Raw genomic sequence first — 17,041 nt, 5'->3', positions numbered from 1 at the left:
AGGTGGCTTCCGGACAGGCAGTCCCTGCAAAGGCCCCAGTCCCATCCTCAGAGAGATGACACCTTTGTCCCCACCATCTGGGCACGCACATCCCAGGAATCTTAGACACACCGCTTTCTGTAGGATGCCATCTGCAAGCAAACGACCTGAGAGCCCCATACTTCGCACCATTATCTTGCTGTTCTTGGCAAGCCTTTCCCCGGCGGGGCCGCCCTTGCTGGGAGGTTTGTAGTTGCAGCAGTTACAATGGCTGGAACATCAGCAAGTGCTGCTGCCTCCCGGGGAGGGCCTGCGCCAGCCAGACGCTCTCCCGCGCCCCCGGGGCCCCAGGGTGACTTCTTTACTGATCTGTCCTGTCCTGCCCCGCCCGTTCTCTCTTGCAGAGCGACTACTCGAGTGACACGGAGAGTGAGGACAACTTCCTCATGATGCCCCCGCGGGACCACCTGGGCCTCAGCGTCTTCTCCATGCTCTGCTGCTTCTGGCCCCTGGGCATCGCCGCCTTCTACTTGTCCCACGAGGTAAGGCCGCCTCGGTCTGTCGCACATGGTGCACGGTGCTCAGGTGTTGACACGGTAATCCTGGCCAAGGAGGAGAGCCGAGACACCTGACAGCAGCTCCTGCGGTGGGGTCGGCACTTGCCCAGGTGGAGGATAGGCTGGGAGAAGTCAGGGCGCCTTGGGGGCCGGGTGGAGCCATTCGGGCTGCCTCACCCCAGACATGGCCCTGTCCTCACAGAGGTGGCTTGCCTTCAGAAGAGGCTTTGGGACCGAAGCGGTGTCTGCTGGGTAGAAGGCACTTGGCCTTTGGAAGGCTGGCCTTCATTTAGGTGCTGGGGTTGTGTGCGTGGACTGACCCCAGTGCCGGCAAACACCGTGCCCAGTGGGCTACGTTGAACTTACTGAGAAAGAAGAAAAGAAAGGTTCTGATTTTCTCGCTAAAGGCTCATTCCTGTAAAATAGATTCTAGTTCCAGGGCAGCCCCCATATATCTGCCCCAGGTAAACGCCCTGCCTGTGGAAATGGCACGTCTCAGAGTGGCATCTGCCGTTCCTCCCCAGCACAGAGCTTCTAAAAGTTTTGCTTCCCAGCCCTCTTCACTACAAAGCATCCTGTTTGTTGCCCCTTTTGCAGCTTACATTTTGAGAACATTGGAAAGATTTTTCTCTACCAAACGTGGAGCATTCATTCAGAAATCAGCTGTATTCACATTTTTATTAATCAGAGAAAGACATTTCTGCTTGCCAATGACAGAGTGAGCTGATGGCATCACCATGGCCTGCTGCTGCCTACCCACCCAAGACAGGGAGAAAGGGCACTTCTCTGCTGGCCCAGGGTGGGGGGTGGCACTGGGCACCATGGGGTGTTCTCAGGGAGTGCTGAAGATACCTAGAAGGCACAGAGGGTCTCGCTCCAGCTTCTTGGGTTCTGGGAGCAGGGCTGCACGCAACTGGGCCTGGCAGGTCCTTCGTCTTAACAGATCCCCTGTCTCAGCTCAGCAGTTGCTTCTTGTTGGTTTCTGTATTGGTTGGGTTTGCTAGACGGGTGAGAGGATAACCCGCCCCTGCCTTTATGGGGCTTCTGTTTTCCCCTGCACATCTTGAGTGGTGACCGGCCCCTCTTCCTGACATCCAAGGAGGAGCAGGGGAGAAGGTTGGGTGGCCTATGATCCTCCTAAGGGCAAGTGCTTCTTGACAGGGCATGAGAAGTCGGGAGGGCTTTGCAGGCAGGGGTAGAGCTGGAGGGGCACGGTGGGGAAATCTTGACCTGCTGGGGCTGGGCTGAGCAGTTGTTCCAGACCCGGCTTTGACATTGAAGTTTTGTCCAAGCTTTTGTTGTGACTTTGTCCCACAAATGCCATAGACCTCTTCTTCAGCGGCACAAGCATGGGGTGGGAAGCCTGACTCCTGGGTCTGGCAGGGCCTGGTGGCTATGGATTGGAGGCAGGCATGGGTGAACCCCGGCTCCAGGGTGAGGTCCCGGACTGAGACATACAGGAGCTGGAGAAATGGGTGTGGGCGGCACAGGGCCACGGTGGGCAGAGCCTGCTGTGCCATGTAAACTGCGCCGTGATGCTGCCAACAGACAGGAGAAGTCCTGCAAAGGAAAGAGAGATCCGACCCTGGAGCTGAACAGGTGACATCAAACGTGTCCCCAAAGCCTCCCTCGTACACCCCAGCCCTGCGTCATCTCCATGTGAGGAAAGATAGGGACACACCCACCTTCATGGGGCCCCGTGGCTGAGACACCCATGTAAAAGTGCCAGAGTCCTGGGTGGATGGGAGCCCTGGACAAATGGCAAGGGGCGGCAGGCAGAGGTCACCTATGCGGCTGAAGGAGAGACCAGTCCTTTGTGGTGTCTGTGGTCTCTGCTGCGCCGTGTGTTCGGGTTAAAGCCCCAGTCTCTGGTCCAGGGCAAACTGTGGACAGTGTCTCTATCCAAAAGATCATCATTATAATAAAAAGCAAAGCTACAACTGCAGAGACTGTGTCTAGAGTCTCTTCCCAGAAAGTGATTATATTCTGAACACAGTAAGAGCCTCTCAGGGTTGGGTCTGAGGACTTGTGGTTGATACGTTAGACGGCGAAGAGGATTTTGATTACTTGTCTAGCTGCAAATGGGAAATGCAGAGGCTTCTGATCACATTTTTCGGAGGTGAAGTACAAACATTTTGGGGGTGTCAGTGTTGCCTTCTCTGTGGGTGTAGAGAGGAGCCCTTGGGGCCGCTGCCTACAGGCGTGCTTTTCATTGTGGTTTGAGAATGGAGTTCCCTGCGGTGGAAACACAGCAGAGAAGAGGTGCCGACACTTTTTACAGATACCTATGCAGGTGAGTCCCCTTTGCAGGACCTGTATCTGCATCCCTCCCCGATCACAACTCCCTTCCCAGGCGGCTCCCCTCCGTCTGTGGCGGTGGCTCCGGGCGTTGCTGCAGATCCAGGAAACAAGCAGCCCGGAACAGGACGCCTCAGCCGGCTACAAGGCTGCGGAGCACTGTTTACAGCCCACACTGCAGACGTGTGTCTCCAGCAGGCCAGCACGGGGGAGCCGGCAGCTGCCAAGGGGAGACAGTGTGGCACAGAATAGAACAGATGCGATCTGAGGATCCTTGCACTAAATTAAATCAGTGCTTTCCTAGGCGAGGCCAGCTGGGAGTGCAAAGCCCAGGGCTGGAGAGGGGGAGCCCAGAGCCTTCTCTGCCACGGCAGCCAGCATCTCCTGCCACCTTGTTGGGTCAAGGGGATGATGCACCTGGGCGGAAAGCGTGTTGGTGGAGCCCAGGCTTTCCCAGCCCTCAGTGCCCATCACAAGGAAATCTTGGCATCTCAGTGTGACTTTGGGTTTTTTTTTCCTTTTATCTCAGATCATATCACAGTGTACTCGCTGACAGTTAGGCTATGTCTGCTCATTGTCAAAATAACTGTTCAGTGAAGTCAAAGGAACATGCCAGGCCATTTCAGAAAAGCAAAACAACTTAAGGTGATGTGATTAAATCAGGCAGTGGAGGAAAGCAGGGATGCCATCTCTGGAACCATACACCCCAGATACGTTGTTCTGTCCTGTTGTAGCCTGGTCGCATTTAGCCGGCAGCTCTCCCGTGCCTCAGTATCCTGACCCATGCAATGATGTTAAAATGATTTCCACGGCGTGCAGTTGGCTGAGGGTTAGAGATGTGAAGGCCAGTGAAAGTCCCCAGGAGACACCTGCAGAGCGGCTGCTGCTGGTCATGCCCTGCTGGAAACCTGCCTTCTCCAGGCACTGGGGGTCCAGGGGCCAAGGGACACCTGGAAAGACACAGATAACACCTTTCCCACAGACGTTGCCAATTCTAAAAAGGTGTTCCTGAAGTAGTAATCAGCGTTAGTGAGGTGGTTATTGGCTGACGACCTAATGTGTGCAGGATTCAGCGCTGGAGCCATGCGCCCTTGCTTCCAGGATGCAGCACTTGATAGAAATGCACGCTGTCTGGTCTGCCGCAGACCTGCTCAGTCAGAGCAGGCCTTACTCTGGGGCAAGGCTCAGAAATCTGCATTTTGAGGAGGCCTCCAACTCCTCGTGGGTGCTGCTGTAGCCTCCTGGGAGGGGTTGTGGTTCATGGTGACCTGCACTGCAGGCACGGCTGGGAATCTCATGAGCAGCAGGGAAGAATGACCCCTGGGCTTTGGTTGTGATGCGAAAGGAAGAGGGATGGGAGGAATGCCCTCAGTTCTAATGCTGCTCAGGTGTGAGTAGTGCTGTCGTCCACACGTGATCTCATGGGAGCTCCATGACGTGGGTGCTGAAATCAGGGTTCAGTGAGGTTGAGTGATGTGCCTAAAGCCAACACTGGTGAGCAGTGGGCCCAAGCTAACAGGATGGGCTGGCTGGGAGGCACCCACCTTCTCTGGGGCAGGCATCTGGCTTGTCCTTGAGCTGTGGGGTGGGGGTGGGTGGGCCGTTGAGGGCAGCATGCTGTCTACAACTTCGCTTTGCCCAACAGTGCTCCATCCAGCACCCCCGGCAAGCATGCTTGGCAAATCAGTTCATACAGAGGAGGGTGTGGGTGTGTGGGATTATGGTGGCGTGGCTGCATCTAGGAACTGACATTTCTGAATGAGGCTGAGGATAGATGTGAATGCCATAATTGGCTGAGTGGCTGCTGTCAGCTAGTTAATGCACACACTTTATCTTATTTAATCTTCACAGTGAGTCCGGAAGGTGGAAAATTATTATCTTCATTTTATAGATGAACAAAACTAAAGTTTCAAGGGATTTAATAACTAACAGAAATCACAGAGGTAGCAAGTATGGTACATGAGGGAAATATTAATATTCTAACCCTTAAAGCCACATGGTCTGCAATATAGCTTTGACTTTTATCTGTTTGCAAACAAAAATAGAACCACAGTCCTTGCTTGTAAATTCCCAATACCCCCACCCTGCTTGGAGAGGCTGGCAGGGGAGGAAGGAAAGCCCGTTTGAGCGTGGTGTGGCATTGGTCCTCATGGTACTTCACTCCATCCCATATGATGGAGGCAGCTGGCGACTGAAGCCAGAGCCCCTCCCCAAGCGGGCAGTGGACCTGGACCCGTGCCGGGCAGGCCTGAGGATTCGTGGTGATTCCACCGCCAGGCATCTTTGCATCCAAGCATTTATTATGTCTCGATCTGATTTCATTTCATAAAATGTTTCTTTACTAACTGCAACATTTTAACAATAATTCACTGATAAAAGGGTATTAGGAACCAGATTATGAATTTTATGAATAGTACCAGCAAAGGGAATTGGGTAAATTAGGGGAAAAAGCAAATCTTTTCATGGTACTGAAAATCTAGAACCAAGAGTGCAACCTAGCTAACAGCAAAGCCCCTTGGAATTCATTCATTTCCGCACTGATCAGTGAACGCCTCCCACGTGTTCAGTAAGTGCCGGGCACGCAGCAGTGAGCAGAGCACAGCAGGCCCCCCTCAGAGCCGAGGCCCGGGTCGCCAGCCTCTCTTCCTTGCAACGTCAGCTTTACTTTTCTTTCTACTCACTGGCTCCTAGCCGCGGATGGGCATGGGCAGTGTGGAGCTGGGAGAAGCGTTTTAAACAGGTTGGCCGTGGCGGGGTTCCCGGAGTGGATGGTGTCTCCTGATGAAGCTGCAGGAGGAGCCTTGGGGAGGAGCTTCCGGGCGGAGAGGCCAGCAGTGCCAAGGCCCTGGGGGGCACACCGGGGCGGGTGGGGATGGCGGGGCAGGTCAGGGCAGGGGGCCGTGGGTGTGGAAGTGGGGAATGGGGGGAGGGGTGACTAACAAGGCGAGGCCAGCAGGGCAGACCCCGGCCCTGTAGGCTGACTGAGAGGGGCTTCCACTTTGGCATAAGAAGCCTCGGGGGCCTGAGTGGAGGAGAAGCCCTGTGGCCACGTGCTCCCCAGAGCCTTCAGAGGGCGGGGCGACGGTCACCGGGAGAGCCCTGGTGACCCGTGCTCCAGGCTTGGCTGGGAATTTCATAAGCAGTGGGGAGCTGCGGGGTGTCTTTTGGGTGAATGACCCCTGGGTTTGGTGGCGGTGTGAAAGGAAGAGGGAAGGGAGGGATGCCCTGCACCAGGGCTTTCCTGCGGCCCAGTGGGCAGCACCTGCTGCGGGGCTTCTCGAGTCCCGGAGCCGTAGGCCTCTGTGTGGAGGCGCTGAGACCTGCGGGCTCCAGGGGACGTGTGGGCTGAGAGTGGGGTGCGAGGCCTGAGCTAGGCGTGGAGCGCCGGCGCCGCGGTGAGGGGCTGGTGGGAGCCCTGGCCACGGATGAGCAGCTCCAGGTGCTGCGAGGCACAGCCCCGGGGGACAGGCACACCCCGGAGGGACAGGCACAGCCCTGGGGGACAGGCACACCCCGGAGGGACAGGCACAGCCCAGGGGCACAGGCACAGCCCGGGGGAACAGGCACACCCCGGAGGGACAGGCGCAGCCCGGGGGGGACAGGCATAGTCCCGGGGGGACAGGCACACCCCGGAGGGACAGGCACAGCCCGGGGGGACAGGCACACCCCAGAGGGGACAGGCACAGCCCCAGGGGGACAGGCACAGCCCCGGGGGACAGGCACAGCCCCGGGGGGACAGGCACAGCTCCGGGGGGGGACAGGCACAGCCCGGGGGGACAGGCACAGCCCAGGGGTGACAGGCACACCCCGGGGGGACAGGCACAGCCCAGGGGGGACAGGCACAGCCCCGGGGGGACAGGCACAGCCCGGAGGGACAGACTCCAGCGAGAGGAAGGGAACCGTCCAGCGTCACGGGGCTACACTGCTGGGCCCGGGGCAGCAGGCACAGCGGAGGGGCGGAGGGACTGTGGCGCTGGGGACGTTCTCGTTCCCGAGCTGGGTGCTGGCCATATGTCTGTGGAAAGTCATTGAGCTTTACTTAGGTTTTGTGTGTCTGTGCGTACACTTCTCTATAAGAGTACTAACTTCAATTAAAACATTTAGAAAGTGCACGGATTTGGGAGCCTAGGGGGAAGAACTGCTTGAGGCCAAGGGGTTCGAAGCCGGCCTGCGCAACATATCAAGACACCATCTACACAAACGTTTAAAATTAGCTGAGCGTGGTGGCTCGTGCCTGTGGCTCCCGCTCCGCGCGACGCTGAGGCGGGAAGATCACTTGAGCCCAGGAGTTCAAGGCTGCTGTGATCTATGATCCCACCACGGCACTCAAGCCTGAGTGACAGAATGGGACCTTGTTTGTAAATGCACACATGGATATGCCAAGAGAGTGGTTGGACATAGTACATCTAGTTATCTTTGTTGAAGAGTTTTGCTCTAAACAGATAGTGAGAAATGGGGTGCTATTTAATGAGGTGATGTCAAGAGTGTTCTTTTGTTTCTTGTTTTTGTTTTTAAGTGGAAGAAATGATAGCATACTTGTGCATGATGAAAATGACCCAGGCCGGGTGCGGTGGCTCAAGCCTATAATCCCAGCACTTTGGGAGGCTGGGACGGGTGGATCACGAGGTCAAGAGATCGAGACCATCCTGGTCAACAAGGTGAAATACTGTCTCTACTAAAAATACAAAAATTAGCTGGGCATAGTGGTGCACGCCTGTAGTCACAGCTACTTGGGAGGCTGAAGCAGGAGGATTGCTTGAACCCAGGAGGCGGAGGTTGCGGTGAGCCGAGATCGCGCCATTGCACGCCAGCCTGGGTAACAACAATGAAACTCCGTCTCAAAAAAAAAAAAAAAAAAAAAAAAAAAAAAAAAAAAAAAAAAAAAAAAAAAAAAAAAAAAAAAAAAAAAGAGACCCAAAAGAGAGAAAAATAGATGTTGTGAAATACAGTGGGAAGGAGAACGGGAAGGCAGGGGAGCAATAAAAAGCCACCTTGTGCACCAAGCATTTTGCACATACTTGATGTCACACACTTCTTGGGGTAGATGCAGATGAGGCAATAGACTGAGAGAGTCATGTAACTGTTCCCAGGTCACGTTTCCAAGGGCAGAACCAGGATTCCGTGCCCCACCATCTTTGCCCACTTCTGAGCCAGTGGTCAGTGATTATTGCACTTAGTGACAGATTCCACCAAATACTGCCCAAGTGTTAGAGGAAATCGTAGTCTTGCTTTAGACATTACAAATACCCACACAGGGAAGAAGTACAGAAGTCTGATATCCTTGTCTCTTGTTTTCAGTGACATAGGAGCCCAGGGATATGTCTAGCCTTCTCCATCTGACTCCATTAAAACAGGATCATATTAAATTATGGGAGAGAACCAAGCAATCTTGAGTAATGATATGCACTAAAGGTACTTACTATTTCTCCTGAATCTGATGCTCTCCAGCAGAGTAGAAATATAAGTCAGGTACAGGCTGTTCCTTCTCCTCTGAATAAGAGGCTCTGAAAATTCTGCAGAGGTGGAGGGAACAATTATGGGATTTGGATGTGAAAACCTGTCATTCAGATAAGCCTTGAAGGACACACAAGGGTCACCATCATTGTTCTAATAGGAATTAAGTGTTTCCTTTTGCAATCTTACTCTGGATATTAATTCTGATTTTTTATGGCTGGTGTGTAGGATTCCATGTTTTCTGTCCATTTCCCAGAAAGAGCCTAAACCTTCCTGTAACCACTGTCAAGACTGCTCAGAAAGCATGGGGACATGGTTCCTCCCAGAGATTCAGACAATGCCAGTGGTTGGAATTTGCTTTCTTAGTTGTGTTCTTGAGCTGCCAGGCTGTGGATGAACTAATCAACAGGGCCGTCATAATTATACTTGGATGATTTGCCCCACTTTCCAGGCTTTTAAAATGAATTATTTAATCTTTGAGACAGGGTATCACTCTGTTGCCCAGGCTGGAGTGCGGTGGCACAATTATGGCTCACTGCATCCTCAATCTCCTGACCTCAAGTTATCCTCACACCTCAGCCTCTCAAGTAGCTGGGAATACAGGTGCCTGCCACCACACCAGGCTAATTTTTTAAATATTTTGTAGAGATGGAAGTCTCTCTTTCTTGTCCAGGCTGGTCTCAAACTCCTGGGCTCAAATGATTCTCCTGCCTCAGCCTCACAAAGTGCTGGGATTACAGGTCCGAGTAACCATGCTATGACCCCCAGTTTTTTTTAATATGGAACAAACAAGCTGAATTGCCCATGGAAAAGTAGAGGTCAGTAAGATCATCTGAAAGTAGGCAGAAGGAAATCAGGAAATCGTTGAGGACTTCAGCTCGTTGTTCACACCTCTGGCCCCCTGCTGCTGGAAAAACTCGGTTTGTCTTCCTTTTAAGTTAAAGGCGTACATGTGCAGGTTTTTTATATAGGTCAGTTGCATGTCAAGGGGGTTGGTGTAGAGATTACTTCATCACTCAGGTAATAAGCATAGTACCCAAGAGAGTTAGAGAGTTTTTTTTTTTTTTTACTCTCTCCCTTCTCCCACCCTTCTCCCTCAAGTAGACCCCACTGTCTGTTGTTCCTTTTCCTTGTGTTCATGTGTTGTCAGTGTTGAGGTTCCCCTTGTAAGTCAGAATATGCACTATTTGGTTTCCTGTTCCAGTGTCAGCTCACTTAGGATTATGGCCTCTAGCTCCATCCATGTTTCTGCCAAGGACACGATCTCCTTTTCTCGTAGCCATGTAGTATTCCATGGTATACGTGTATCACGTTTTCTTTATCCAGTGATAGGCATTTAGTTGGTTGCATGTCTCTGCTATTGGGAATGGTGCTGCGATGAACATGTGTACACATATGTCTTCATGGTAGAATAATTTACATTCCTTTGGGTATATACCCAGTAATGGGACTGCTGAGTCAAGTGGTAACTCTCTTTTAAGTTTATTTGAGAAATCACCACACCGCTTTCCAAAATGGCTGAATTAATTTACATTCCCCACACAGTGTGAAAGCATTCCCTTTTCTCCACAACCTTGCTGGGATCTATTATTTTTTGACATTTTAATAATAGCCATTTTGACTGTGTGAGACAGTTTCTCATGGTGGCTTTGATTTGCATTTCTCTAATGATTAGTGATGTTGGCATTTTTTCATATGGTTGTTGGCTGTGTGTTTGTCTTCTTTCGAAAAAAATCGGTCCTGTCCTTTGCCCACTTTTTAATGGGATTGTTTGTTTTTTGCTTGTTAATTTGTTTTAACTTTTTTTTTTTTTGGAGGCCTAGTTTCGCTCTTGTTACCCAGACTGGAGTGCAATGGCACGTTCTCTGCTCACCACAACCTCTGCCTCCTGGATTCAGGCAATTCTCCTGCCTCAGCCTCCTGAGTAGCTGGGACTACAGGTGCGCGCCACCACGCCCAGCTAATTTTTTGTATTTTTAGTGGAGACAGGGTTTCACCATGTTGACCAGGATGGTCTCGATCTCTTGACCTCGTGATCCACCCGCCTCGGCCTGCCAAAGTGCTGGGATTACAGGTGTGAGCCACCACACCCAGCCCCTGTTTTAACTTCTTTATAGATTTTGGATTTTAGACCTTTGTTGGATTAATAGTTTCCAGACATTTTCTCCCATTCTGTAGGTTGTTTGTTTACTCTGTTGATCGTTTCTTTTGCTGTGCAGAAGCTCTTTAGTTTAATTGGTACAGTTTTCCAATTTTTGGCTTTGTTCCTATTGCTTTTGATGTCTTCACTACGAAATCTTTGCCAAGGCCTATGTCCAGGATGGTATTCCCTAGGTTATCTTCCAGGGTTTTTATAATTGTAGGTTTCACATTTAAGTCTTTAATCCATCTTGAATCCATTTGTGTATACAGAGTGAGGAAGGCATACAGCTTCAACTTTCTGCATATGGCTAGCCAGTTACCCTATCACTATTTATTGAATAGGGAGTTCTTCCTCCATTGCTTGTTTTTGTTGATTTTGTCGAAAATCAGGTGTATGGCTTTATTTCTGGATTCTCTATTCTGTTTTATTGGTCTGTGTGTCTGTTTTTGTACTAGTACCATGCCGTTTTGGTTATCGTAGCCTTCTAATATGGTTTGAAGTCAGGTAATATGTTGCCTCCAGCTTTATTCTTTCCACTTAGGATTGTCTTAGCTATTGGAGCTCTTTTTTGGTTCCACAGGAGTTTTAAAATAGTTTTCTTTTTTCCAATTCTGTGAAGAATGTTATTGGTAATTTGGTAGGAATCGCACTAGATCTGTAAGTATTTTAGGCAATATGCCATTTTAACAATATCAATTCTTCCTAACCATGAGCAAGAAATATTTTTTTGTTTGGTTGTGTCATCTCTGATTTCTTTGAGCAGCATTTTATAATTCTCGTTGTAGAGATCTTTCACCTCCCTGTTAGCTGTATTCCTAAGTATTTTATTCTGTTTGTGGCTACTGTGAATGGAATCGCTTTCTTGACTTGACTCTCATCTCAGGTGTTGGTGTATAGGAATGCTGCTGATTTTTGCACATTGATTTTGTATCTCCAAACTTTGCTGAAGTTGTTTATCAGATTCAGGAGCTTTTGAGTAGAGACTATGGGGTTTGCTAGGTATAGAATCATATCATCTGCCAACAGAGATAATTTAACTTCTCTTTCTATTCGGATGCCTTTTATTTCTTTCTCTTGCCTGATTGTTCTGGCTAGGACTTCTAGTACTTTGTTGAACAGAAGTGGTGAGAGTGGACATCCTCGTGTTATTCCAGTTCTCAAGGGGAATGCTTCCACTTTTGCCCATTCAGTATGATATTGGCTTTGGTTTGTGATAAATGACTTTTATTATTTTGAGTATGCTTCTTCAACACTTAGTTCATTAATGATTTTTAACATGAAAGGATGCTGAATCAAAAGGCTTTTCTGCATCTATTGATATATCAGGTGGTTTTTGTTTTTACTTCTGTTTATGTAATGAATTACATTTATTGGTTTGCCAATGTTGAACTAACCTTGCATCCCAGGGATAAAACCTACTTGATTATGGTAGATTAGCTTTTTGATGTGCTGCTGGTTTTTGATGAGAATTTTTACATCTATGTTTATTAAGTATATTGACCTGAAGTTTTCTTTTTCTGTTAAGTCTCTACCAGGTTTTGGTATCAGGATGATGCTGGCCTCATAGAATGTGTTAGGGGGGAGTCCTTCCTCCTCAACTTTTTTGAAATAGTTTCAGTAGGAATGGTACCAGCTCTTCTTTATACATTTGGTGGAATTCGGCAGCGAAACCATGTGGTCCTGGGATTTTTCTGGTAGGCTTTCTATTTCTGATTTAACTTTGGAACTCATTATTGGCCCTTTCAGGGATTCAATTTCTTCCTAGTTCAATTTTGGGATATTGTGTGTTTCCAGGAATGTATCCATTCTTCTAGCTATTCTAGATGGTGTGTATAAAAGTGTTCGTGGTAGTCTCTGAGGATTTTTTGTTTGTTTGTTTATGATTATGTTTATTTAGACTTTCTCTCTTTTCTTCATTAGTCTAGCTAGTGGCCTATCAAGCTTATGTATTCTTTCAAAGGAAAAACTCCTGGATTTTCTTATCTCTTAAGTGGTTTTTCACTTCTCAGTTTTCTTCAGTTCAGCTCTGATTCTGATTACTTCTTGTCTTCTGCTGGCTTTGGGGTTGGTTTGCTCTTGTTTCTCTAGTTCTTCTAGGTGTAATGTTAAGTTGTTAACTTGAGATCTTTCTAACTTTTTGATGTGGGCATTTAGCACCATAAGCTTTCCTCTTCACACTGCTCTAGCAGTCTCCCAGAGATTCTGATATGTTGTATCTTTGTTCTCATTAGTTTCAAAGAATTCCTTGATTTCTGCCCTAATTTTATTGCTTACCCAAAAGTCATTCAGGAGCAGGTTGTTTAAGTTCCATTTAAGTGTATGGTTTTGAGTGATTTTCTTTGTATTGATTTTTTAAAAAGAACTCAGATTTTTAATGTGTATTTTTGTGTTTATTTTGCCAATAACTCCTTTGAGAGAGAATTAAATCCGAAGTCTCTAAATCTTTTTTTATTTGTTGGCTTTTTTATTTTTTAATTTTTTTATTTTTTGGTTTTTTTGAGATGGAGTCTCAGTCTGTCACCCAGGTGGAGTGTAGTGGCATGATCTCTGCTCACTGCAACCTCCGTTTCCCAGGTTCAAGCAATTCTGCTGCCTCAGCCTCCTGAGTAGCTGGGACTATAGGTGCCCGCCACCATGCCTGGCTGATTTTTGTATTTTTAGTAGAGATGGGGTTTTACCATGTTGGCCAGGCTAGCCTCAAACTCCCGACCTCAGGCGATCCACCTGCCTCAGGCTCCCAAACAGCTGGAATTACAGGCATGAGCCACTGGGCACGGCCTTCAAATCTTTTCTTATACTCCTCACCCGTGATGTTTTACCTACAATTGTTTCTCATCCTCACCCCACTGGGAGCCCTTCCCCTGCACTCAGAATTCTTCAGCAGTCAGTGCTGGGACATATAAACTCTGCATCCTCAATCTCCCCCAGTCCCTTTCAGATTGATTCATTGACCATTGAGTGTATGTCTGCCACATTCACATGTTTAGTCTCAGTGGATTCAATGGATGTCACTGGTCACAAAGCATTCTCCTTGCTCAGGCATTTGGAGCCTGTGCGGATGGTAAAGGGGGGCACACCCCTTGCCCCTGGGTAGGCTTTACTGAGGCAGCAGAGGGCAAGTGGAGAGGGAAATAGTAGTGTAGCTCCCAGTGTCAAAGTCTGCCCCACAGAGATGAACTTCCCTACACTAACAAGTCCCAGACCCTGCTTCCTCCAGAGCTGCTGTGGAGGCCAGAATCTGGGAGCCCAGGCTGGAGTTTGTCCAGCTGGTGGTGGTGGGAACAGCCAGAGACCCCAGGCAGTGGACTGACGTGGCCTGCATAAAGTTGGTCATTGGAAAGTCCAGGGCAGAGCAAGCAGTCTGTGAGCTTGAGAAATAGCAAGGCTGAGAGACATTGAGACATGGGAGATGAGTCTGATATTTCTCCCTCTGGTAGCAAAAGCGACAACTGAGAGTCACCTTGGCATACAAGAATCAGAACAGCACCTCAGCCCCTCCATAGCTTTGGCACCCTCCTCAGAAAGCATAGAAGACTGCCTTTCCTCCTAGGACTTGAAGCGATCAGAACTGCAGCATAGAGGTGCATTCTAGTCCAGATCACCTCACATCAAATGACAATTTGGGTTGTGCAATAAGCTGACATCAATCCTTTGTTCAGAGTGCAACCTGTGTTAGCCAAATTGGAACCCAGGTTAAAGAGCGTAACTCTCACCGGACAGCCCTGTTTTGACTGCAGCAGGGGCCTGCTTGGGTGTCAGCAGCAAGCCTTCCCCGCCGCAGCTCTGGTTCTCTGCTGAGCCAAGAACTGTGCTGCTGCAGACGGGCACTGTGCACAGTGTGGAGTGGAGAGCTTGCCACTTGCACTCACGAAACAAGAGTGGCAGCAAGGGCAAAGACGCACAATTGCACCTGATTCCCACAGCAGCCCCGTGAGATGAGTACTAGTATTATTACCATTTTATAGATGATAAATTTTACAAATTGGAATCCAGATCTGTACAAATCAGGGTCTGTGCTGTTTTAAAATCCTTCATATATACCCAGAGCCACTGTTTCAGGGCAAGTTTACAGTGAGTTTTATTTCATCTTGAGTAGAGTCCTGAAATAGGCAAATTCTATTGTATGCAGCAAGTGAGGAGGTCAGACCCCAGCAAGGTTGTCTAAGGTATTCAGGATCACACAGCAGGTTGGCTGCATGCCAGGATTGGGGCCCACAGGGCAGGGGTGAAGCTGTGAGGAAGTCACAAGCACCTCTAGGTCCTCACGATCGGCTCCTACAGATTCTAGTCCAAGATTATTCATGACCTCATTTGCTTTTCAGTTTAGCACTGCTTGGTTTTGGTTTACGACTTTTCCCATGGAAACATTTTTTATTTTATCAGTTATTCTCCATTTATTCTTCCAACAAAGGGTCAGTTTTGTGATTTCAAAGTTTACACTATATAGACCTTTCTCTTTCATCATATACAAAAATCAACTCACAGTGAATTTAAGACTTAAAGATAAGACCGAAAACTATAAAACTACTAAAAGAAAACCCAGGGAAATCTCTCCTAGATGTTGGTCTAGGCGAAGAATTAATGGCTAGGACCTCCAACGCATAGGCAACCAAAACAAAAATAGACAAATGGGACTTAATTAAACAAAAAAGCTTCTGCACAGCAAAAGAAATGATCGACAGAGGGAAGAAACAACCTTCAGAACGGAAGAAAATATTTGCAAGCTACACATCTCACCAGAGATTAATGTCCAGAATATACAATAAATTCAAACAACTCAACAGGAAAATAAAAAACCCTAACCATTAAAAAATGGGCAGAGGATTTGTATAGATTTCTCAAAAGCAGACAAACTGCTAACAGATGTATGAAAAAATGCTGAACACCACTAATCATCAGAGAAATGCAAATCAAAATCACAATGAGATATCATCATCTTATCCCAGCCAGAATGGCTATTATTAAAAAGACAAAATAACAGATGTTGCTAAGTATGCAGAAAAATGTGAACTCTTTTTTTTTTTTTTTTTTTTGAGACAGAATCTCGCTCTGTCACCCAGGCTGGAGTGCAGTGGTGTGATCTTGACTCACTGCAACCTCTGCCTCCCGGTTCAAGCAATTCTCCTGCCTCAGCCTCCTGAGTAGCTGGAATTACAGGCACGTGCCACAACGCCTGGCTAATTTTTGTATTTTTAGTAGAGGCAGGGTTTCACCATGTTAATCAGACTGGTCTCAAACTCCTGACCTTGTGATCCGCCCACCTCAGCCTCCCAACATGCTGGGACTAGGGGCCTGAGCCACCGCACCCAGCCAGAAATGGGAACTCTTATACACTGTCGGTGAGAATGCAAACTAGTACAACCACTACAGAAAGCAGTATGGAGATTTTTCAAAAAATTAAAAATAGAATACCTTTGATCCAGCAGTCCCGCTACTGGGTATCAACCTAAAGAAAAAGAAATAATTACATCAAATAAATACCTACACTGTCATAGTTATTGAAGCATTGTTCATAATGGCAAAAATATGGAATCAACCTAAGTGCCCATCAGTGGACAAATGGATAAAGAAAATGTGGTATAGATACACAATGGAATACAATTTGGCCATAACAAGAATGAAACAATGCCATTTTCAGCAACGTGGTTGGAACTGGAGATGATTATCTTAAGTGAAATAAGCCAGACACAAAAAGACATATATACTGCCTGCTCTCACTTAGAAACATGAGAGAGAAATAATAGAATCACATGGAGGTAGAGAGTGGAAAGATAGACAACAGAGATCGGAAAGGGTGAGTAGGTGGGGGAGGATGAAGAGAAGTGGGCTACAGGGTACAAAGGTACCGTTAGGTAGAAGGAATACGTTCAATGGTTGATAACAGAGTACAGTGACTTTACTTAATCAAAATTCTACTACATTCAGAAGATGGACACCTTAAATACCCTGACTTGATGACTACGCATTAGATACAGCTAACACAATTTCACAGGTGTCTCATAAATTTGCACACATTTTTAAAAAGTTATGCTGCAGTATGCAGTCATTTGTTGGGAGAATCAAGTGATTTATATGTCTTCATCATAAATGAAACTCTTCACATATGAAATATATTATTATACATTTTTGAAAGTTAGAAAAAAGGAAAAAAGACTGGAAGAAAGTCATTCCATCTGTGGCAAGGGGTGTTTTCTCTTCCTTCCTGCATGCATCTTTGCGTTTGTTTCTTTGTTGTTTTGTTTGTTTGCTTGTTTAAGCACAGTTAATGTGAAGGGGATTGTCAAACCTTCCCTAGTTTGAAAATAATAGTCAGAATAGTACACAAACATAATTGTATAGCTTAACAAATTACTTTAGAGCAAGTGGCCAAGTTGCAGTCACCCGTTTCAGGAATGTCCCTGGGGACCCGCAGGTGGAAGAACTAGCGCCTTCCTGACATTCTTCCTCCTTATAGTGCTCCTTTCCCCCACCTAGTGACCACTGGAATGACCACCACAAGGTACACTTTTATTGGACATTTTTATTATTTTGCTGCCTAAGTTTGCATCCCTCAACCTTCATGTCTTTTCCTTCCTTCCTTTCCTTCCTTCCTCTTCCTTCCTTTTCTTTT

At 47.8% G+C, this 17,041-nt stretch overlaps 1 protein-coding gene across 1 annotated transcript in view; it reads left to right on the top strand.

Moving 5' to 3' along the window:
• Positions 1–356: 356 nt before the first annotated feature.
• The window catches only part of SYNDIG1 (synapse differentiation inducing 1), an 81,080-nt gene continuing 64,395 nt past the window's right edge, over positions 357–17,041 (top strand). Inside the window, exon 1 of the mRNA XM_017541446.2 lies at positions 357–521. Within this exon, the coding sequence (XP_017396935.2) occupies positions 426–521 (96 nt within the window). The 5' untranslated portion in view covers positions 357–425. The remainder of the gene's footprint in view (positions 522–17,041) is intronic.

This window comes from Cebus imitator, unplaced genomic scaffold (assembly GCF_001604975.1).
Source record: "Cebus imitator isolate Cc_AM_T3 unplaced genomic scaffold, Cebus_imitator-1.0 Scaffold134, whole genome shotgun sequence".
NCBI classification, from domain to species: Eukaryota; Metazoa; Chordata; class Mammalia; order Primates; family Cebidae; genus Cebus; species Cebus imitator.
The sequence above is the reverse complement of the archived record's forward strand: the minus strand, read 5'-3'. Positions and strand labels throughout refer to the sequence as shown.